At 42.4% G+C, this 23,094-nt stretch overlaps 2 protein-coding genes and 1 long non-coding RNA gene across 4 annotated transcripts; all 3 read right to left on the bottom strand.

Annotated features, from left to right (window-relative positions):
• Positions 1-40: 40 nt before the first annotated feature.
• Positions 41-3,327, bottom strand: LOC142971919 (uncharacterized). Its single transcript, XR_012959428.1, has 3 exons — positions 3,121-3,327; positions 1,888-2,027; positions 41-668 (listed from the first exon to the last, which is right to left on the bottom strand). It is a non-coding gene; the product is annotated as an uncharacterized LOC142971919 (long non-coding RNA).
• A 5,714-nt stretch (positions 3,328-9,041) lies between these two features.
• Positions 9,042-13,020, bottom strand: LOC142972107 (uncharacterized). 2 transcript variants are annotated; one of them, XM_076112929.1, is made up of 3 exons: positions 10,922-13,020; positions 9,184-10,841; positions 9,042-9,109 (listed from the first exon to the last, which is right to left on the bottom strand). In XM_076112929.1, the coding sequence occupies exons 1-3, from the start codon at positions 10,998-11,000 to the stop codon at positions 9,083-9,085; spliced, it is 1,764 nt and encodes a 587-aa protein (XP_075969044.1). In that variant the 5' UTR covers positions 11,001-13,020; the 3' UTR covers positions 9,042-9,082. The 2 variants fall into 2 exon arrangements, with proteins under 2 accessions (XP_075969044.1, XP_075969043.1); XM_076112928.1 differs by having other exon boundaries at positions 9,042-10,841.
• Positions 13,021-13,154: 134 nt separating this feature from the next.
• LOC142972108 (membrane progestin receptor alpha-B-like) lies at positions 13,155-17,538 on the bottom strand. The gene is made up of 2 exons (XM_076112930.1): positions 17,402-17,538; positions 13,155-16,446 (listed from the first exon to the last, which is right to left on the bottom strand). Exon 2 carries the CDS (start codon positions 16,410-16,412, stop codon positions 15,354-15,356), a length of 1,059 nt encoding a protein of 352 aa, XP_075969045.1. The 5' UTR covers positions 16,413-16,446; positions 17,402-17,538; the 3' UTR covers positions 13,155-15,353.
• Positions 17,539-23,094: the final 5,556 nt, after the last annotated feature.

Here is a 23,094-nt window from a genome sequence, read left to right as displayed (position 1 = left end):
GTGTGTGTGTGTATTTCTTTGCAAGGTACAGAATAAAAAGAAGAGACTTTACATAAGAGAGGAAGGAGAAGAACAGTGTGTGTTTGTCAGCATGTGTGTGCGCAGAAAAAAAAGCAGAGCAAAAGTGAGCGAGCGAGAAGGGTTGTAACAGCTGCGCTAAACCAAGAAGAGCAGCAGAGTGTGGAGGGAAAAGTGCCATCCAGCAGCCGGCGACGAGATAAAAAGACGGGCAAGAAAAAACACAGAGAAGGGGGAAGGTCGGGGAGGAAGAGGAAGAAGAAACAAAGTCAGGAAGGAAAAAACCTTATGAGACAGAGAGAGTGTGGGAGGAAAAAAGGACTGGTGCTTCAAACAAAGGGGAAGGAGAGGGCTGAGAGAGCTGGTAATGAGTGAAAGTTTGAAAGAGTGTGTGTGTGTGTGTGTGTGTGTGTGTGTGTGTGTGTGTGTGTGTGTGTGTGTGTGTGGGACTAAAATAGGATTTGACGAACCAAATCTCATCCCAGCTTTCATTTATCTCTCTTTCTTTTCCACGGCGGGCTGCCTCTGTCCCCTCTTCCCGTGCTACATGTGATCATGGATGCCGCCACTCAGGTTTTCATCCAATTTTTGACGATTCTCATTGGTCTGAAAAGGCGACATCTTGGAGTCCAAGCAGACTCGGTAGTTTCCTGTGAAGAATAAATGATATTTTGAAAAGACTATATATTCAACTTTTCGCAAGATATCATACGAATCACTGTATGAGGCTGCGTTGTGCAGGGTCAGGAATCCGGTTCTTAAAATACATGCATGCAGGTGATGCTCTCTGAAGTGTGAAAATGGCTACTGTGCCACTTTTGTGCTACTTCATCGTGTCGAATCTGCAGTTTCCTTTAAGCCCGCTAACCAGACAGAGATAGTCTGGATGCTACGGTCCAGCATACAGCTTGTCTAATAATCACTATAACTGAACATAAAACTGAGTGTTATACAGACAGAATAAGCTTTTGTCCCAGAGCACCAAAACTCACAAAGCAGCCACAAGCAAGGCAACAAACAAATCATCCCTAGTGAATAATGCACTGTGGGCAAACTGGTAACAACCTAGAATTGAACAGACTGTAAAACAGCCCTGCTAGCTAAGTTTCTAACATCGGTACACTGAAACAATAGCATGCTAATGTTTGCCTATACGCACTAAACACAACGAACGGCTGAGGCTGCTGTCAATAGTTTTGCAGCTATTTGGTCATAAACTACAAATTGGAAAAATGTTAGATTAAATGTAATGGAACCAATTAAAGTTAAACAGTGTATCCTCAGGAGAACACGAATGTCTGTACCAAATTTCATGACAATCCAACACTGAACCACAGCCTCCCCCTCCATTTGTTGAGACATTTTCCACAAAAAACTAAAAATGTTGACCACATGTTCCCACCAGAAGAAAAAGTCAGGGGATCACCAAAGCCATTTGGATCCATCATCAGAGGATCTGTATGAATTTTCATGGCAATCTACCCAACATTTGGACAGAAAAACCGAACAACCAAACAGATAGACCGGCATTGCCAATCCCAGGTCCCCGCTGCTAGCTATCCAACACAAATGTAATTCTGGCAGTCTATTTATAGTGTTTGTGTTGCCCAGTTGTGATTGATCGCACACATGATGCAGTCGGTACATAAATGGAAAGACGCTTTGATGCTCCTGAGGGCAGATTATTATAACAAGGACACCTTGGTTCACTACTTCATCTTAATCCAACTGTCAGTTCCAACCCCTTCAGGCATTCATTGTAATTTTGAACAGACCCAGAATGTGTCGCTGAGATGTGTTGTAGAAAAATCAGATTAGCATTCTTTTTTACATCACATGTAAGGGATGGACAAACATGAATGGACTTACTCGTGATTAATGGCTTCTTATTCCTGGTGTGTGGGGAGTATACTGAGCTTCAGTTCTTGGAAATGAAACAGCAGTACGAACAGACAGGAACCCAAGAGTGCAAAGCACAGGGCGGTTCTGTCCGTTCAATGGTCCTGTGACTGTAGCAAGAAGGAGAATAAGAATCAAAGAAAGAGACATTTTCAGAGAGAGTGTAGAGCAGGGAAATCAATCACTGTGGAGAAAGTGACCTGATGAGAAATGCATGGAGGATAACCATCGAGCCAACGTAATGACAGCGATAATGATACCCACATCATCGTGTCCTGCTGCACATCAAGCCTCAAGCTATCGAAAGATTTTCAACAACTCGCCGCTTTTTGTCAGATGCGTGACTTCTAAAAATAAATGTTTTTTTTGTGTTTTGGTCACATTGTAGAATACAAAAAGAAAGCACCTGCAGGTCAGGAATGAATGCTTGATAAACTGTCAGCGCTGTACGTGTTTAGTTGTTGATTTTAATATGACATTTCTTTTCAATTCATTCACTGTTTATAGTCATGAAGAAAACATTAGGTGATTATATGACCACCAGAGGGCACTAGCGATGTGTGGTTTGTCCCAGTTCAATACTGAAAGCATTACTTTTATTTAGCAGGTGCTAAACTTGATGATGAGTGTGAATATAATATTTTTACAGAGGGAAAATGGAAATATGAATCATACTCTAACGATATCAGTATATTCCGTGTGCTGTTGATGGATACTGGAGGTTTTTTTCAGGGCAGACATGTTGACATGCCACAGCAGAAATAGCAACGCTATTAAACAGTATAGACTTCCATTCAGGTGTGTCTGATTCATTGATATTAGTTACACCTGTGCTTCTCCTGCTGTGTATGACCCATCAAAGGTCTACCATGAAATAGGTCAGACAAAGCAATGCACATGGAAACATGGTTAGTGTATTTGACTGCAAACAAAATCTTTCTCCAAAATTGGCATTTATGATAATAAGTTCTTTGTTATTATCATTATTATTATTCAAACAAACAAATACGCTTCAACCGTATAGAACATAATAAATTATATTTAAATTGTATTTTATTGGTGTTAAGTATTCTGAAATATAGTATGATAATTATTCTATATTATTCTATATAAATCATATCAAAGAAGTGTAATAATGATATACAATATTATATTAACACATTTTAAATAATGATAATAGTTAATTAAAAGTAAACTACTTACAATAATATTTGCAGGCTGTGCCTTCCTGGTGTCGGGTGAAGTTGGGCTTCCCTCGGCCGTGCTGAAGAGGAGAGACGTCTGCTGACCTCAGAGAGGACGTCCTCCAGCTGCTCTGCGGAAGAGAAGCTGCCCTCGATAAAGGAGCGGGTTCAGGGCCTCTCGGGCTCCTGGGGGGCTTCAGGCCGCGAGCCAGCGGGAGCCTCGCTGTCTCTCTCTGTGGTGAATTTTAAAAAAATGATTACATGTTCAGCAAAATCTCTTGGCACAGAAACCGATATTTTACCATTTCTGCCTGTTCTGTTTGTTCCATAATATTAGACGTACAGATTTCTGACATTTACATTTGTGTCATAATCTTTTAAGTGGGCGTTTAATAAGCCATAGACAGAAACCAATATTTGGCAAATTCTTCTTCTTTTTTTTTTTACAGATTTACGCATACCATCATAATATTTTAAGTCATGCAGTGCATTAGAGTTTAAAAAGTATTGAATTAATTTAAATTAAATGAAAAAGCAGCAGATACATAAATACTTTTCTTAATATGTGGGCACAGCAATAAACAACTGTAATATGAAACTGTTTTGTAGTCGTTCACCCTGATTTTCTTGCAGCGTAACGGATTGAAAACATTTACTATTGTTTGGCCTTTCTGTACATGGTCCACAATCCAAAAAAAGTTCGGCTGCACCCTTGAACTGCAGTCTCAAAAACAGCCGATATCTGAAAAGTCTGAACTTCTTCAGGCCAGCCTCTACAGCGGTTGGTAAGAAGAGGATCAAGTTCTCAGTGTCAACAACCTCCTGAATGTTAAGCAGGGCGCTGCTGTAAAAAAAATGAGACCTTCTGGCACAGCAGAGGCCTAAATATTTATTTTAGTCACAGGAAAGACAGCAGAGAGATAGGAGGGATGATGACTGATGCCAGGAGTCACGCATTGCAGTAACCCAGATTTCCCCCGACAAGCTGAGAGCTGCACGACATGAAGTGTGATGTATTCACAGCCATTCAGTCAGTGTTGCTCTTTCTGCTTTTTGACCTCGTGGAAATTAGTTGGAATCTGTGTTTCATTGTCACATCAAATCTCCCAACTGCTGGTAACAGAGGTTCTTAATCTACAGTATTTATGGTGTCTATTATGTCTACATTGTATCCCTACATGTGTGTGTGTGTGTGTGTGTGTGTGTGTGTGTGTGTGTGTGTGTGTGTGTGTGTGTGATCATACCATATTGCAACATATCATTATGCTTCCTGCTTGGTTGACTTGAATAAGTGTGCGTATTGTAATCTAATTAGTTCTGCCTTGACACAACAAAGACAAGATTAATGAACTGAACCGAGTTCCTTGTACGCAAACACACCACACCCCTTGACAGTCAAGGAGTGCTTCTCTCTGTGTGTGTGTGTGTGTGTGTGTGTGTGTGTGTGTGTGTGTGTGTGTGTGCCCATGCTTGTATTTGTGCAAGTGAGAGACAGCTTGAACTTTGAGACGTTTTCCTTTATTCAGCTTGTCCTTCGCTCAGTGTGATAGATGTTGTTTTTCATGGGCTCTTGAGCAATGTTACTCAAATTCGGGGAATCCCATTCTCAACCCACCATAACAGACACACACACACACACACACACACACACACACAAACTTTCCCAAGTGACAAATCATTGTGGAACTAATCTGTGAAAAACAATTTAGACAGTGAGAGGACGAGGAGGAGATAGAGAAGGAAACATCCCCCAAAATTATGTCCAACACACACACACACACACACACACACGCTGACAGAGAGACAGATATAAGCAAGTGGATGAGACACACAGCCGTCTGTTTTTAACATGTAGTCGGAACACGTCCCATTCATCATCTATGAGTGTGTTCACTGCGCTGTGAAAGGGACGTTCTCTTTGACCTCTTATACTCCATCACCTTAACAACAGGTGTGGTTGTGCTGACCACCTGCTACCACTCAACACACACACACACACACACACACACTAAAGGTGGTGACAGAATGAGAGCACATTGAGGAAAAGTGGCCTGAACACATCTATTCTGCATCAACACCCTCCCACTTACAGACAGAGGCACAGTGTCAGGATAGAGGACGAGGCCACACAGGCAGAAGGAGGTAGGACGGCAGCGCAATGCTGCCTTCATGTGCTGCAGGAAATACTGCAACTATGAGATGAGCATGCATAAACGACGTGGTAAATGGTAATGAGGAGGCTGAGACTGTTTCTGAGGAGTTCCCACCTTGACAAGAATATCTTTGTTAAAGCTGCATTAATTCATTATTTGGACAATTGGGGGCAGTTGAACAAACTATACAGTGTTGTGGTGTAGTTTATTAATTAAAACCAATAAAAATTGCCTCCTGGAGATGAGGATGCAGTGAGCAGATTGTGTGGACCAGAAAGCTAAAATAGGATAAAGGGTCTACAGACCAAAGAAGAGTTGGGTGATAATTCTCTGTGGGCTCAGCAAGCGACAATACTCGTGTCATATGATCCAGGGTTCAATTAAAATATTCATCAGTGCAGATTTAATGGCTGGAGAATGTAGCGAAAACAAATGCCTGAGGTGATAAGTGACATCTGATCGGCACAAACAATTTGTGGTGGAGATAAAGCTTCTTCGTGTGTTCTGCTATCTTGCACACGTGTCTGTTGCCAGCTTTGATGCGTTAAGGCGCCAAGACATTCCCTCTGTGTTTAAGACTCTGTTTTGTTCTATTGTTTTTTTTCTTGGGTTATCAAATGGATAATTAGGATGCACAATGCTGGCAGGCCTGCTGAGAGAAATCTGCAGCTTTTTTTTTTTTAAAGATGGAGCAGCATGAGCTCAGGAAAAAACAGAGATAATTACAATTGGATTCTAGCATGGTTTAAATCTGTGTGTGTACCAGTAACAGCAAATGAAATCACACAGTCATGTACCCACCAGGTTTGTCAGAAATCACACATCCACCATCGCTCTTTTGGGAAATCAGTAAGGGAGATCAATCCTGTTATATGGATTCACTGAAGTGCACAAAAGGTCAAAACAGAATCGGCTCCTCCTGTTGTTTGACGACATTGAGTTAAAAAAAACCACCTTCTGTATATTTAATAATTGACACGATTGGATTTGATCGGCAGCTGATCCCGAACAATAATAATTACATCAGGACTGACGATGTGCTAGAAATTGATCTGATTTTCCACTTTGATGAGAGAAAAGAGGGCTTCATCAAGTAACCTGGTCTCTCTCTCAACCCAACAGTGATTAAGACACACGGAGTCGACCTAGATAAGTAGCAATCAAGGTGGGGGAGAGAGAACGAGAGAGAGAGAGAGAGAGAGAGAGAGAGAGACCACCCACACAGAGAAGTCCTGATTCCTCATTTAGACGAACACTGGGGGGATTCTTTAAGTACCGAGCCAAATGTTCCTCTCAATGAAACGTTGTGATTTAAACCGCGCCACGTACTCAAGCCTGTTTTGCATTCGGTCCCTTGGCGAAAATGCCTTATTTGAGAGCTACACAAAGTACCTGGAAGTTGACAAAATACGGAACTAATCAGGCTTTTAATTGCCTTTGATTGCTATTGTTCAGGGGATCCTTACAAGGCTTGTTAAAGTGCAGTTTGGCTTTGTTTCCTGAAGCAGGAAATCCTGAGAAGTGGATGATTGTTGAGTTTGAAGACTCCCTGGAACACCATTAAATACCCACAGGATAAATGATTATTTTCACACATTGCACATATTCTTCATACCGTGAACATTCAGCTCATTTCAACCTCTTCATTTTAAATACTATGCATTTCTTTTCAACAGATATATTTTTTATTGTTGCTAACTTATAGTTACGATGATTCTTGACTTAAGTTCTCTGTTGATTTGGCCGTGAAAATAGAGCACTTTTCTAAACTAGAGAGAGATTCAATATGTTGACAGCATTTTTAACTTTTCTCTGAGAAACCTTTTTCCCGTCGTCCCTCTTTATATGTTTTCTCACCTTTGAGCTGGGAGCTGCTTTACAACTCAACGCTCACTTTCCCTTTCAACTAAAGCTTTAGTTCTAGTCTTTCACATCAGCGAGGTTAAGACAAGTGGACCAGGATCTTCTTGAAAATGCCTGTGCAGGTGCTTCAAAGTTGGCTGTACTGATTTTTTTTTCCGTGCACAAACAGTACACCTAATCATGAACAAAACCAAAACACATGCAAACACCTGACGTCCACTGAAGGCCGGCTGTGAAGCTTGTTGATCAAGTCTGGCAACGAGGAGTTAACGCCTCTATATTTGGTTTAGGGGGGTTTGAGTGTACTGAAGACACAACAGAGCTCAGCAACCTTGTGTTTGAGAGGCGCTCCCAATTCAGCAACAGCAGCACATGAGCCCCACCCAGTGTTGAGGACATCAGAGCCCCATAGACAGAGTGGGAACTAAACCAGAAGAGTCAAACAGATTACTTTCAAGAGGTTAACGCTGCACCAATCAATATATATTAATATTAACAATGAGTCAAATGATTTTGATGACCTCAGAGGGGCCACAGAAAGTTATAATTGTCTCAGCTCTGCTGCTGGAAGTGCGTATGAACAGTTGTTTGCTTACATTTCGGCCATAATGGGATGATAAGTCAGTGTGGTCAACAATATATGAATACAACTAACTTCCCATATCATCTCATTGTACAATGAAACAAATGCTGACTTGCAGTTTTAAAATGTTCATTCAAAAATAATAGGCTGTTAACTCCGCCTATATTGCACTTATTTAATCTCACATAAAAGATAAGAGCAGAAATTGTGCGAATGATTTTTGTTATCAACCGTTTGGTTCATCCAACCACCTGTGAAGTACTTTTGGAAAGTGCCTGCCCTTTTAAAACCAGTTTCCTTGGACTGGTAAGAAAAGATGTGAAGGAGAATTCATGAGTTAGGAAAAGACAACCGTGGGCTTCGGTCAAATAATCCTTTCTGCTTAGGAAGGTTCTAACCAAGTGAAATGACACCGAAGTATTTAAGTAGCTGCCATAATTCTCTCAATGTCTCCTTCAGCATAGGGAACACTAGACCTAACTTTACGAAAATAAAGTAGATAATTCCATCCCACAATTCCTTGCAGCAGCAACATTTAAAGTGATGCAAAAATCATGTCCATGAAACCCACACAGGTTCAATTATACGCGTAATGGATTGTTGAAGATGAATAGACGGCAATACTCAAGTGTCATGTTTACTAACATCACATGAACACTAAATACAGCAAACTGTCAATGAAACAATTCTCACTCAAAAAAGAACCGTCTGTAGAACAAAAGCTAGGCCTATGATACATTATTAAACTGTTAATATAACCGTTGAATCCATATTGCAAAGGAAATATTGATATTGCACACGAGTGAGTAGTTTCTACTGAAGCAGTGATGATTGATAAGTGTGAAAGCAGCAGGAAGGAGCTCCAGTTTATCTCCCTCAGACCACCAGTGAAGCAGCCTCTCACACAAGAAGCTGTTTTTAAAGCCTGCATGCAAGTTAGTTAGTTAGTTAGTTAGATGTCATGCATTTAGTTGCACTTGTTGTAGTCTCGCCATGCAGACCTACGTCAGTAACATCCACCGTCGCACCCTAATTATGTAGCTTAGTGAAAATGGAGTTGGATTCGCTAAACACCACAGTGGTCTTTTCCTAACGTTTCCCATAGAGGTCAAGGAGAAGTAGTTAGGAATAAACATTAGGTCATTTTTGGAGTTTGACCGCAGCCAGGGTCTTCACAAGCTAGCTGTACATTGTTGAGACCTAGTCTTGCCGGATCGCTCACACGGCATGTCAAGACTGGTTTAGAGGAACCATTTTGCAGCACATCTTTTGCACACTAGATGGCACCAAGCCGGGCATTAACTAGTGCCACACAGCAAAGAGGTGAAGTCCAGACACAAAAACAAGATATACATTTTATTTGAATAAAAAAAAAAAAATAATTATTCATCCAAGGACACCTGCTGCACCTATTTGAAGGAGGAAGATGCATTATAAACCACGTTTATGCATATGGAACAGCAAGATATGATGAAGTACTCACCTGCTGTCCCTTAAATCGACTGATCCTGATCCATTTGGTCTCTGGATGAACACCCTGGACCTGTGGCTTGTAAAATGCAGAGGGCCGCTGGGGGGTCACGCTGGCCGGCTGGGGGGCCGCGCTGGCCGGCTGCTGAGCAGAGGGCTGCTGGGGGGCCGCGCTGGCCGGCTGCTGAGCAGAGGGCTGCTGGGGGGCCGCGCTGGCCGGCTGCTGAGCAGAGGGCTGCTGGGGGGCCGCGCTGGACCGCTGGGGAGCAGAGGGCCGCTGGGGAGCGGCGGGCCGCTGGGGGGCCGCGCTGGGCCGCTGGGGAGCAGAGGGCCGCTGGGGGGCCGCGCTGGGCCGCTGGGGGGTGGCGGGCCGCTGGGGGGCCACGCTGGCCCGCTGGGGGGCGGCGGGCCGCTGGGGAGCAGAGGGCCGCTGGGGAGCCGCGCTGGGCCGCTGGGGGGCGGCGCTGGCCCGCTGGGGGGCAGAGGGCCTCTGGGGGGCCGCGCTGGCCCGCTGGGGGGCCGCACTGGCCCACTGGGGGGCAGAGGGCCGCTTGGGAGCCACGCTGGCCCACTGGGGGGCAGCGCTGGCCCACTGGGGGGCAGAGGGCCACTGGGGAGCCACGCTGGCCCACTGGGGGGCAGAGGGCCGCTGGGGGGCCGCGCTGGCCCACTGGGGGGCAGCGCTGGCCCACTGGGGGGCAGAGGGCCACTGGGGAGCCACGCTGGCCCACTGGGGGGCAGAGGGCCGCTGGGGGGCCACGCTGGCCCACTGGGGGGCAGAGGACCGCTGGGGGGCCACGCTGGCCTGCTGCTGCTTCCCGACACTCACTTCCTTCTGGTCAGCAGGTTCTTTCAGCCGTCTGATAGCATTGCCACCAAAGTTCTGAGGGATGATGTGGGTTCTGGTCGGGGCGAAGCGCTGACCAGAGGTCCCTATACTGCTGGTCCCAGAGGCAGGGAGGTTAGGAGCATTCACAGGAACCGGTTTGCTTGGGTATTGGTTCCCAGCCTCAGTCTGGCTGGGGTTATTTCTAGTTCTAGACGAGAAATAGGAAGGTTTAGATGCTACAGAGCTACGACGTGAATACACTCTTGTAGCAGAGGCACTGGCTGATGTTTTCGTCCGGGCAGGGATTCTGTGTGGCCCAGCAGCACCTGTGCTAGACAGGCTGGAAGCTTTCTGTGCTGCTGACTGATGGGAGGCAGGTTTGAAGGCGTAGCTTTCCCGAGGACTCTGATAGTTGCTAGTACTTGGTGTACCCTGCTGAACTGGCCAAGTTCTCTTCTTGCTAAGCGGAGATTGATCGTACTTACTGAGTGAACTACCACTGGCAATATTACTAGCAAGGCCAGATAACTGCTTTTTAGGAATCTTCTGCACTTTTTCCTGACTCAACCTAGTCTTTGGCCAGTTAGGTTTTGACTCAAAGCTGCTCTGCACCAACCTGACTGAAGGATAGCCACTTCTAGCTGGCTGTGAAACACCTTGTGTGTAGCCACTACTGGGAAATCTCTGGCTATAACCACTGCCAACTTCAGTGTTGAAGCTGCTGCTCTGGGCTGAGCCACGGGAACCAGAGTCCTGTCTGAGTAGATTCTGGGGATCGCTGCCACCAAATCCACTACCCTGTTGCAAGAAGCCAACATCTGTGTTGCTGTTTTGTCCCTGAGCTGCAAGAGAAACAAAGAGTATAAATCCACAGCTTGTAAATCACACCAATATATGACAGCGACATTTGTGTGTTGCTCACCTTGTTGGGCCCACAAACAAAGTACATGCTCTGCTTGAATTAAACAAATCAGCAAGATCCTGCACAGAAAACACGACATCCAGTCAGAAATGGTACAGCAACTCCACAAATACTAAAAATAGCTGAAAAAAACTTACCCCAAATGAACTCCACAAGCCATTTCTATGTTCTAAAGCAAGCAGCCTGGTCAAAGCAACAGTAGCCAAACAGCCTTGAACCTGCTCTGCATGTGGTGTGTGCAGCAGAGAGGTAGCATTTATTGCAAGCTGCATCCAATCACTGTGTCTCCTGGAGCACCTGAGAGTCAACAAACCAATCATTCCAGGAAGCTGCAGCACCACAGCAGTCCACGCTGAACTCCTTTCAGCACCAAACTCTTTTCCAGACCTCATCAGAAGAGAATTTAATTGAATATGCTTTATTTCAAACATTATAATCAACAGCTGTAAACATATTTAACAGATTTCAAACAAGCCACATAAAAAAATCTCGACTCAACAATGCGACTTAGTCAAGAATGTGAAATAGAAAGAGACAAGAAACAAACTTTAATTTCTCCTCCTCATTTCTGTGCCTCGCAAAGAAAAATACAAATCAATATGAACATACCTCTAAGATGGGTGCGAACACAACTTTGTTTAAAATTAAATTTATTTAAGCTATAACCACCCTCTCTGTACAAGAGCATTTTTTTATGAATTTATATTGCCAGGAAGTTAATTGTTTTCTTGCTTTGTAGATTGTTTGTGTGCAGTCTTAAATTCCAACAGATCCTTGAATTTCAGTGCATTTGGCTTTAAAAACAGTTTGTTAGTGTGTTCCCCATATTCAATATATTGCTTACTATCCTTACGGCTCTGTCTTATCGTATGCATAATGATTGTAGGGTGCTGCTCAGTCCCTCCACACAGTAGTTCAGATACAATAATACCATTCAAAAAAACAGTGTACCATACTTTATGATCCAGACTGTGAACTGCAACGCTCATTGACAACTTTGCTGGCACATATCTTACATGAGGTTCCACATTTTGTTCTCCAATATCACACCCAGAAATGTATTTTCATTAACTCTTCATTGACGTTGGGCCTCATTCACAAATATCTTCCTAAGCTTGTTCTTAAATATGTTCTTGAGAAAGGTCCTAAGAAGAGTCTAAGTCAGATTTGTGACGTGTTCTAACCTGTTTTCTAATAAAGAGGAATCTTATCATCCAAGTGAAATGAAGGCATGTGCCAGTTGATCCTGATTAGCATCAGTAAACGCCCTGTTAATCCTGCATGAGACTGCATGAGGCTGCAGGGCCATTTGCACACACGTAAATTGAAAAGAAAAATTGAGAGTTAAGTCAAAAATGCCCAAACAAATGTCTGAAGAAGGTGGAGCACTGGACCAAAGTTTGTAAAACAAATATGCTCAATTATGTTAAAAAGAGTGTATAAAGATTCATTTGTGTGTTATAATTGCTCATAAATTATGTTGGAAACCACACATTAATAATGTAAATACAAAACTGCCTACAGCCATTGCAACATTTTACAAAACTAAAGATCTCTTGAATCAGAACTCCCTGTGTTGCTCTCTCCTACTGTGTGGACGTTTGGGGAAACACATGAAACCAACACATAGCTGCACATTTTCATGCTCCAAAAGAGGTCTATAATAAAAAATATAATAAATCTATCAGATTATTACAAACAAACCAATGCTCTATTAATTCTCACATGCCTTACATTCTTGTGATCCAGTTGATCTTGAAACTGCACAGGTAATGCACAGAGGAACAATTTCAAACAGTTCAGAGGTTGTTTGAAATTAGAGAGAGCCTGTGTGGATTTAGGGAAACAGGCATGTTTAAAAGAAGGAATTTGCAAATTTTTATTTTTTCTAAAGTGGTAAAACAATATAAAACTGAGGTATTATACTATTTAGTATGACACATTTGGAACTTTGTTTTTGTAAAACTAGTAGTGAAAGAGTTGGGTATTAGAATACGCTTTGTTTAAAGGATAGGAGTAATAAGCTTAAGCTTCAGCCCCCACCTTTTGGGTCAGTATGCTTTTCTTTTTCCTTTAAGTTAATGCCTTATTGTTATGTATTTATTTACAAGTGCATTCTTTTTGGAAAATTGTCAACAAGGACTGGAATAAATCATTGCTACTACTTTTACTTCTACTACTCCAAACGTAAAAAATAAATAAATCACAAACCAGAAATGACAGCAGACGACAGTAAACCACAATAACATTTATTCATAGGCTGTGACGCGTTCCAACATGTTATGTTTCGTCGGCTGAGGACATGTGGATATTAATGGCGGCAGTTCAAGCACACACGTTTGGATATTGTGAATTTCTGCATAGCCACCTCGCCTACGGCTAAAAGGGTCGGCCATACACCAGATTTGTTTCCAGTATCCAAGGCAGCTCCCCCCTTTAAAATACTGCTATGTAGCGAAATCATTATTTTGACACAGTTCAAAAGCTCCACTAAACGTTCCGCTGCCAACATCATTACATTAGTAGCATCAGTGGATGTTGGATTGCTTGATAGAAGCTAGCTAGCTTTGTTCATCTTGCTGCTGCTCAGAGCAGAAGCCCTTCGACTGCACACGTCCCTGAACAGTCTGAACGCCCAAGACTTTATCATCTGTTCATAATAAACTGTCGCGTCTCTGAACGTACTTTTCTCTCCTGATTGAGTTGACAGCTGATTGGCCAATAATTATGTCTGCGTCACAAGGAGGCAGGATATTTGTGAATTTGATTGGATAGAAATTTAAAACAAAGTGACTTTGTGTCAACAAACTTATATATTCTTTGAACCTTTAGCTTGTTGGAGACCCCTGGATCAGACCATATCAGTGACATTTAACTTTGATTTCTGACTGTTAAGTCATTAAAAATACAGTTTGGTAATCAACACCACATTGTATCCTGGCTTGGAGGAGGGCTGCATGCATATTGTACTGTATTTTAAAGATAACGATGTACATGTTGCTCCTCGTAAAGTGTGCAAAGGTCAGCTCGCTCCTGATAAATACCACCCAATTCTTCCCATCCCTCTGGAAGCTCTCAGTCATTTGATAAGAGAGTTTTATACAACGATTCAATGTTGCACACATGAAAACTCAAGGAGAGAAATTATGCTTTTTATAAAAAAATTAAAAAAAAAGATTATTTCTGCCACTCTGTCCTCAAAGAGATGTTTGTTGAACTCAATCCCACTGTGTTTACATCGTGGTCAGTAGTTAGCATCATTATCTCACAAAGACATACCTTCATCTGTCGTTAGTACTCTCATGTAACACCTACATTCAGATTTCCCTTATGGTCTCAAAAGACACAATCAAGATTTCCAATAAGACATTGATTGCTGACATCTAAATATACACAAAACAGTCTACATGTATACTCATGTCTGAAATAAGACATATCCATTTTTAAGACTTCAATATAAATTAGATCCCTCGTAAAAAAATATCCACGTTTCTGAAACAGTCTAAAGGCTGTGTGTCAATATATATTTAAAAGTACTATAAAATGGAACGTGTGTTAGAAAAACAACAAAATAGTTTAAATCTGCCAATGAAAACATCTCATCAGAGATTTCTAACCTACACGTATAAACACATATGACTTAAATCCTAAAGCTGAAGAAACAGACATTAAGGGGCAGAGGGCTGTAACGATCACAAGAGAATACTCAATCAGCACCAACTTTAGGCAAAATATTTTATAAAATGTGGCTCCTAAGGCACAACCGACAGTCCCCATATGTAGTCATTTTTTTTGCTTTACTACAAAATGGTAAATTCTTTGAACGTTACTCGATTAAAGTGTCTAAAGTTCAATTGTGAAGGTAATTTTATTAAGTCCTTTAAGCAACTTCCATAATAATGATTTAAAACACATTTAAGTCCATTAGCTCGGGTGAAATATGCCAACAGCACGAATATCAAAACAGGTATTCAATGTCAGTGACTGTCAAAATATATTAAAATAAATCTCTCCAAATTTTCAATGGTATTCCACATATTATCCCAGTATTGTAGGATAAAAGAATAAAATCCCAAACAACCGGACGATTGAACGAATCCGACTGCATGTCATCTATAGTTATCAGAAACAGCAGTGATCATATAAATGAGCACATGCTGATTATGTAATATGTAAGATTTAATAACATTTTTTAGAATAAAGCACCGCCCTTTGCTGATCCATGATACTGTGAATGATTCCGCAAATTTTAAAACAAATCGGTGCCAAAATACAAACTCCTAACATCATGTATCGCTCTTGTAATCTGCCTCTTACAGCCAAAGTCAAGCCAGCAGCATAAACAGTAGAATTAGTTCACTTTACATCAAAGCAGTTAGTCTGGAAGGGAAGGCACATTAAGGCTTTTGCATATCCTACAACATCTAACACATCACTTGGACTTGGCTTCCAGCACTCGTTTAACTTTCCTCAGCATGAAGGCAGCGATCAGCACACACACAGCCAAAGTGGCCGCGTACAGTCCCACGAAGACTGCCGCCTCGCCGCTCCCGTGCAAACGCGAGTACAGCTCCCTGCGGCCCACGTAGTCGAGGTGGGACGCGTGGATCTGACACAGGGTGCAGCAGGACAGAAAAACATGGAACAGCTGATGACTCTGTCCCACGAAATTGCACCGTCCAGGGAAGCAGCGCTCCAGCAGGGGGAAGGTGAAGAAGAAGGAGCAGCTGAGAAAGAAAGCGACCTGGCCAATGTGGTAGACGATGGCCGGGTCGTCGCCGGCTGCAGACCGCGACACGAGTCTTTTAGCCACAGGGCTGCTGTCCCACATGTAGGCAATCGCTGAGGGCACCACCTGGCACACCTTACGCACCCACGTCGGTAGGCTATAGTTGCAGTACTTGCCGTAGCAGCATCCCAGGCACGACAGGCAGCTGAGGACGGCGGCAGCGGGCATGAAGACGCCACTCACGTGTCTGTGCAAGCTCTCATCCACAGCGTAGTAGAAGTGAACGATGGCACTGCCGTACTGATACTGCGCTACCCCGACGTAGTCCAGGAAGAAGAAGACGTAGTGACACAGCTCAGACTTGCCAGCCAGCAGGTGAGCTGCCGCACTGAACGCCGAGTAGGTCAGGGAGGACAGGAAGAGGATCAACAGGGGCCACGAATGGGGATCGCCGACAAAGTCCACGGTCTCGGCGAGCTGCCGGAACTTAACCAGGAGAACTAAGAACGCCAACAGGTGAGTCCAGACGTTGATGGTCTCGTTGTGGCGCTGGAATAAAGACAGGAAGTAGTAGCGCCACTTTTGGTTGAGCGGTCGGTAGCCGGTGCAGACGTAGCGCTCCCTGAAGTAGTAGGGGACCTCGGTGTCCCTCACGGTGCCGGGCATGGAGGGTGCGGCCTCAGTCAGCATCCGGGGGACCGCCCTGATCTGCTGCAGGCTGATGAACACTCGCCCGATTCTCTCCATCACAATGGTCGCCATCACGGTCAGTAGCTGAGAGATGCACACTGGGTTCCTGCAGAGATTGTAAGTGTTTACAGCCACACAAATTACCTTTTTGTTGTTGTTGTAGTAGAGATATAAATATCAAACTAAATACTTCAGCAGGGATCATCAGTAATCAGATGCGTCTCCTCTCCTGTATGTATTTATGGTGCTTTATCTTTTTTGTTAAAGTTCTGCAAGTTATCTGGGTTGTAAATGTGGTATCTCTTTTAAAGTTAACATTATCTCGGGTTAGTGAGTTTGCCACTGTAGGTTCAAACGCTTTCTATGTTTGTCAGAAATAGGTCATTTGAGTGCTGAAACATAGTCAATGTTTAACCCTGTTGTTAGAATTAAGACTCAAGAGTGTTGCCACAGTGATGAGTGGCTTCCTTGAGCCACATGTTGAAGATGTTAAAATCTGTCCGGTAAAATCCACAAGCTCCATAGCTTTGGAGTCTTTCTCTTTATTGATATGAGCATCCAGTTATTTATCGATACAGTCCAGCTCTGAGACTTCCTGCAGTAACAGCGATGGCTGGTGTTACGTAATGATGAGCACTGACAGTTCTGCTCTCAGAAACTGTGTTGAAAAAAAATAAAAATAAAAAAAAGGCAGATTGCAATCCCTCCCTCCTTTGCAGTTTTGTCTGTCTGGCATATCTGTCTGCAGGACAAGCAGTAGCAGGCTGTGGGCGAACCGGTGAAACAAGAGTGGATGACATTATATAAGTTTCACTTGTGTAAAAATGGCACAACCCTCATTGTTTGTTCCCATCACTGGTGAAAGCATGCCGCATCAAAGGGACTTCATCTGGGTTCACTGGACCGAGTCGGGTCTAATTAACCGTGCTGTAAAAAGCTCCGGGACTGAACCCGAGGCAGTTCACTGAAGTTCTGCCCTCCGCCCGAAACACAGGCGTAACTTATTAAATCCATTATGCATCACTTTAACAGGTGACCTAATTTATTGACTATTTACCCACCTTGTAATGATTCCTGGTTTCCTTCTGTGCTCCCGCAGTGGAAATGAACTCTTCCTCCTCCTCCTCCTCCTCCTCCTCCGCCCGGTCGAGACAAATATTCAACAGACTTGTTCCGAAGTGAGAAAGTTGCATCAAGCTGACGACCTTTAAACACAGCCGGAAGTCTACCGATTTGTCCATAAAGAATAAAACAATGTAGAAATGCTAAAACTGATTGATCTGCATAAATGCATATGGATCAAATAAAAATGTCAAATGAAAAATGGAAAAGGAACTTGTTTAATTCAATGTGGCTTTATTGACATGAACGTTTCACGAAAAAAAATAATGTATCAAAGCATCAAAATATAAAAGTACAGAATAATATTAATATGAATATCAACACAAAATGAAAACAATATGATTGCCATATAATAATGATATATATACACAATATATATATACACATTTCAATAAACGTGTGTTTCTGAGTATGTGTATAAATAATAAAAGAATATAGTCTATATATCTAATCTATATTTAGCCTAGGTTATTTGACCAAACTGTAGGCTAGTCAGTCATCAGTCATTGCTCAGGTCTGAAATGTATTTCTTAGCTTGGTGGGGCAATAATTAGGCTAGTACATTATGGTGGAGCATGCCTGGCTATTGAATGTCAAAAGGTGTTTTATTTTGAAAACGGACACCGGAAACCCCGCTGTGCTTGTAACTTGCCACTCACCGGGTGAATCAAGAGGAAGAAGGTGCTTTTCTAAAAAAGACTAAATAGACGCAAAAATACCGAAAGAAAAGCGGATGTGAGGTGTCAAATGTGTAATCGTATAAGATAACATGAATGTTCAAGCTTGAGTAATAAAGGAAGTTGTTTTGTGGCGTGTTTATGGACAAATGGATATTACCTATATTTGAGAGGACATTAAAACGTCCTTCAATCTCTGAGCAATTCACTAACAATCTAACCCCTCGGTGGATGCAAAGTCAAGAAGAGGCCTTAAATAGCATTTAAATAAGAACAACTAGCAGAGAGAGAGAGAGAGAGAGAGAGGGGGGGGGGGGGGGGGGTATTCTGACTGTGTGGGTGTGAACTCCTGGAACATTCTTTGTCCATGAATCTGCTCAGGAGTTAACACAGACCTGATAAAACTGAATATATATCACACAGGCCAGCAGCTGACCACGAATACTCCAAACAGTAAAGATGCTTATCAAAATGTGCATATTTATTCAGGTGTGTTGGTGTTGGACAAACCCAACAGGCATGTGGGGACAAGTCAGAAGCTTTCATGGAAATATTTGGTGGTTGTAGGCAATTATATGGCGGCAATAAAAAAAAAACATTGTTCTCACTTTAACACTCCTTTGCATATTTTCTAAACAACGGATAAGGTCAAAGTGGATACAAGAACAAACTCCACACAAGTAAATGTGTTTTTTAATAGACAAAGGTAGAGTCCCAGGATGCATGTAGCTGACTGAAAGCATTCATTTGCAACTGAAAGATAATTATGGGATATTACAGTGACTGTTATAATAGTAGTGTGACATTTTAGGAAAATATGCTCTCATGTCAGTTGAGTCTGTAGAGTTACGGTACAGCTAGTTAAGTCAGCTTAGTTTAACATAAAGACTCGAAACAGCTAGTCTACCAAAAACAGTCTGGCACATGACCCCCCATAAAACTGCAACTTGTAGTTTTTACACTTTGGTTTTGATGCGCTGGTAACCTCTGTTTCTAGTCTTTCTATGAAGCTAAACTGACATTCTCCTTGCTCCTGTCTCTGATATTAATCGTATCCGTTTTTGCTATCGCGAATAGGAATATTTCCAAAGAAAGTGCTTTCAGTATCACTTTAACTTTTGCCTCAAGGGATGCGAGCACTTTTTAAAGGGTTTTAGAAAATATTCTAAAGTCTAACAGTAGTCAGAAATGTCCGTGCAGTTTGAGTTTTACCTGTTGATCATGAGAGCATCTAACAGTCTCAAACAGTACAGGTTTGGACATTTACCATGTCTGCGCTTTGTCTTAAACTTGGCTGACAGTACTGAGGCCTTTGAAAAATACTGTATTTTCATTGAATATGTTGCCAGGAAACTCCTTGAAAGAAGACATTTTTGGAAGGTGAGGACATTTTGGCCTGTCCTCGTTTCTTAAAAAGATGTTTGAGGGTAAGGACTTGGTTTTAGGTTGATGGTTAGAATTAGGATACGGTTAACAAGGTTAACAGGTTAGAGGATGCATTGCGTATAGACAGTGGGATCCAGACATCCACCCCTCCACTCACTCCTCCATTTCCGTGACTGCCTTTCGCCTTGCTCAGAGGCCATCCTCACCACATTATCACTACTTTAGGAGCAACAGAAGAAACATGGCGGCTGGCAGTAGCACGGTTTTGCACTTTGCAGCTCACAACACCGGAGTTTCACAAGCGCGCCGAAGAACTACGGTGGCCTTCAGGTGAAAAAATGTTGAAGGCTCTCGCTTGAGTGTCCGTTCTGGGCTAGAAACACGGCGGTGCAACCTGGCGGACTCCTTGAAGAGAAAGATCCTTAGTTTTAGTATAAAAATCAATATAACCTTATTATAACCTACTTATAAATATACAGTATTTATTATACATATATACATACGTATATATGTTTCATATATGTGTAGGCCTTTATTCCATTTCTCCTAATAGATCCCCTACACGCTGTACCTTTAAGAGAAACAGAATGTTGTCGATTGTTTGCATATTTGTGAGGGTGTGTATACTTAAGGATGACAAGAAGAAGAGGGGGAAAGCTCCCCAGATGTGAAAGATGTTCGCACTCTGTCTGACTGAGTTCACTGAAATAACATCAGGAACAGTGAGTTTGACTTTCAGACTGAGAACTGGGATTAAAAACACCATAGCTGCTTTCTATCTGCTTAGAAAGTGTTTTCCTTGATCAACGGTTCTCTCCTGTGCTGAAGGGTAATTAGTTCACAGTGTACCAGAAACCATTCACTGTGATTCACTGTCAGTGACCTCAGAGGAAGGATTTCATCTAAGAAACTGGCCACATTTAAGTGTACAAAGTACACTTGAAGGCACCAACAGCATGATATTAAATAACCACATCGCTGACATTTTCAGCATATCACTGTCACAGGAGAGTGTTCCTACCAGCTTCAAGACAGCCACTATTGTTCCTGTACCTAAAAAGTCTGCAGTGTCCAGTGTCACTCATTCACCCACATTCTGAGGAAGTGCTTTTAGAAACAGGTTTCTCCAGCTCATCAAAAACAACATCCCAGCCAGCCTGGACCCTCACCACTTTGTGTACAGAGCCAACAGATCCACAGAGGATGCCGTCTCCACTGCTCTCCACTCAGCCGTCACTCATCTGGAAAGTAACAGCACCTACATCAGAATGTTGTTTGTTGATATCAGCTCAGCCTTCAACACAATCTCACCCACGAAACTGATTGTTAAAGTTGGTGGAGCAAGTTAGCAGCTATAAGTTCCTGGGAATCAGCGTCACAAACAACCTGACATGGTCCTCACACATCTCCATCCTGCCAAGTTCTTGGCAACTTTTACAGAGGAGCAATAGAAAGCATCCTGACTGCAAACATCACAAACTGGCACGGGATGTGCACGGCCCAGGACTGATTAAAACCATCTACTGAGCATTGGTGTTATTGGTGAGAAGAGGAGCCTGCGAAGATCTAAGGGGATATTAAAAGACAAAACCCACCCCAGTGACAACCTGTTCACCCTGGTGCTGTCTGTAAAAGCTGCCGAACCACCAGACTTCAAAACAGCTTCTTTCCAAGCTCTCTGAAAGTGTTACATTCACATCACCAGTAACTTTCTTTCTCTTCACAGGTTTAGATATAAAAGACATCTGGTAAACCTCTGATAAACACACATAGATCTACTGAGCTTCAGGGTTTTCACTCCGTCACTCCCTTTCTCGGTACATTTATGGCTCTCTTATACACTTCCTCTTGCGTACCACGCTCACTTCCTCAATAAATTCATTTCCTGTCTCAGGCCTGTGTCATTTTTTTATTATTGCCCTAAAATTCTCCTTCAGATTTATTGTTGCATTTTAATCTGTTGGTGATGGATTGATTTTTGGGTCAACATATACTATTTTATATCTATATTTTTCTTCATCCCTGCACCTGCACCTGCACCTGGACTTGTACTTCTCGGGGCATGGTATGTGTGTCTGTGTGTGTGTGTGTGTGTGTGTGTGTGTGTGTGTGTGTGTGTGTGTGTGTGTGTGTGTGTGTGTGTGTGTGTGTGTGTGTGTGTGTGTGTGTGTGTTCTAAGTTACACCAATTTGTTGATTTGTTTATCAAAATAAAATCATCAGTATTTCACCAAAAAAGAGATGGATTAGAAACTATTACCAAGTTTGCAAAGCAAAAAAAAAAACCGGCTTCAGGGAGCCTAAAAAGCTCCAGTGTTGCTGTGTTGAAAATTGTTTTCTGTCATTGGATTAATTAAAAAGTTATTAGAGAATTTGCACTTAACTAAAATACAATATCTGTTCAGGCATTATTAGCTAATATTGTGGCCCTTTCATGCAGAAGAATAGATTTCCTGTGTTGAAATCTATAGTTTCCACACTTGTGTTATTTTGTTTTGTATTCACATACCTCACAAGGTTCACATTCATACTAGGGATAAACCAATCCGACTTTTCCAGTCCAGGTACCGATAGAGAGACCTGTGCTTTGGGTATCAGCTGAAACTAGTACCGATCTGATACCAGTGTTTATTTAATAAGCTGTATGACTCACTGTGTGGAGAGACTGGGGTCATTGTTTTATGTGTAAGGCAACACCAAGCTTGCTTTCATAACTTGCTTCCTTAACTTTGTGAAACAAAAAGTAACGACTAATCAAAGCTGCAAGCAGCATTGATCGGGCCCTCGCAACTTCACGCACGTCGAGGGTACCGAAAGGACTCTGGGTGATGCGGCCATGCATTTCTGTGACCATCAAACACTGCGTGCACGAGTTAGATGATATTTCCTGCGTCGACCAGCAGCGTAGCAAGGTCATGTTGCCAGGTGTTAAGCCTCAAATGCTTTGAGTGTACCTCCGATACAATCATAAATGTAAGCCTGTTAAGATCATTAAGAAAATGAATGTGTGTGAATGTGCTTCCGTGTTTGTAACATAACAGACTGTCAGTTTACTGGGATGGGGTTCAACTCCCTGCAGTGTCCTGCTGTTTGTATTTGGACTTACATGAAAGTTAATAAAACAGTAGTGCCATTTGCTGTTACTTGAAAACTTTAATTTAACACTGTTTTCGTTTTAAGCTCTTCTGTAACTTTAGATTGTAGTGTGAAGCATTCATTGTAATATTAAACCTGATTCTCATGAAGAAGCTCTGGACAGATCATTTATACTAATGCCCACTGACGTGGTTTGAGAACCACTGTTATCTAACTTTTGCTCTCCAAGCATCTTAGTTTGCACATAATTAGATCAAATATGCAACCTATATCAGATGGCTATATTCACCAGGCCTGACAAGTGTGCAAAATTTTGTGAGTTTTCGAGTATGGCAAGTCCCCCAAATATGCGCCCGATGTATGTGTATTCTAGTAATAATAAACATTAGAATAACAATAGGTCCTCCGCTCCGACTATGTCGGTGCTCGGGCCCTAAATAAATGTATTGAATTGTTATTTATTAATAAAATAAT

Source organism: Anarhichas minor, unplaced genomic scaffold (genome assembly GCF_050575085.1).
Source record: "Anarhichas minor isolate MPS153535 unplaced genomic scaffold, ASM5057508v1 ptg000051l, whole genome shotgun sequence".
In the NCBI taxonomy this organism is placed as follows: domain Eukaryota; kingdom Metazoa; phylum Chordata; class Actinopteri; order Perciformes; family Anarhichadidae; genus Anarhichas; species Anarhichas minor.
Note: the sequence above shows the minus strand (reverse complement) of the source record. Positions and strands in the feature narration are given on the sequence as shown.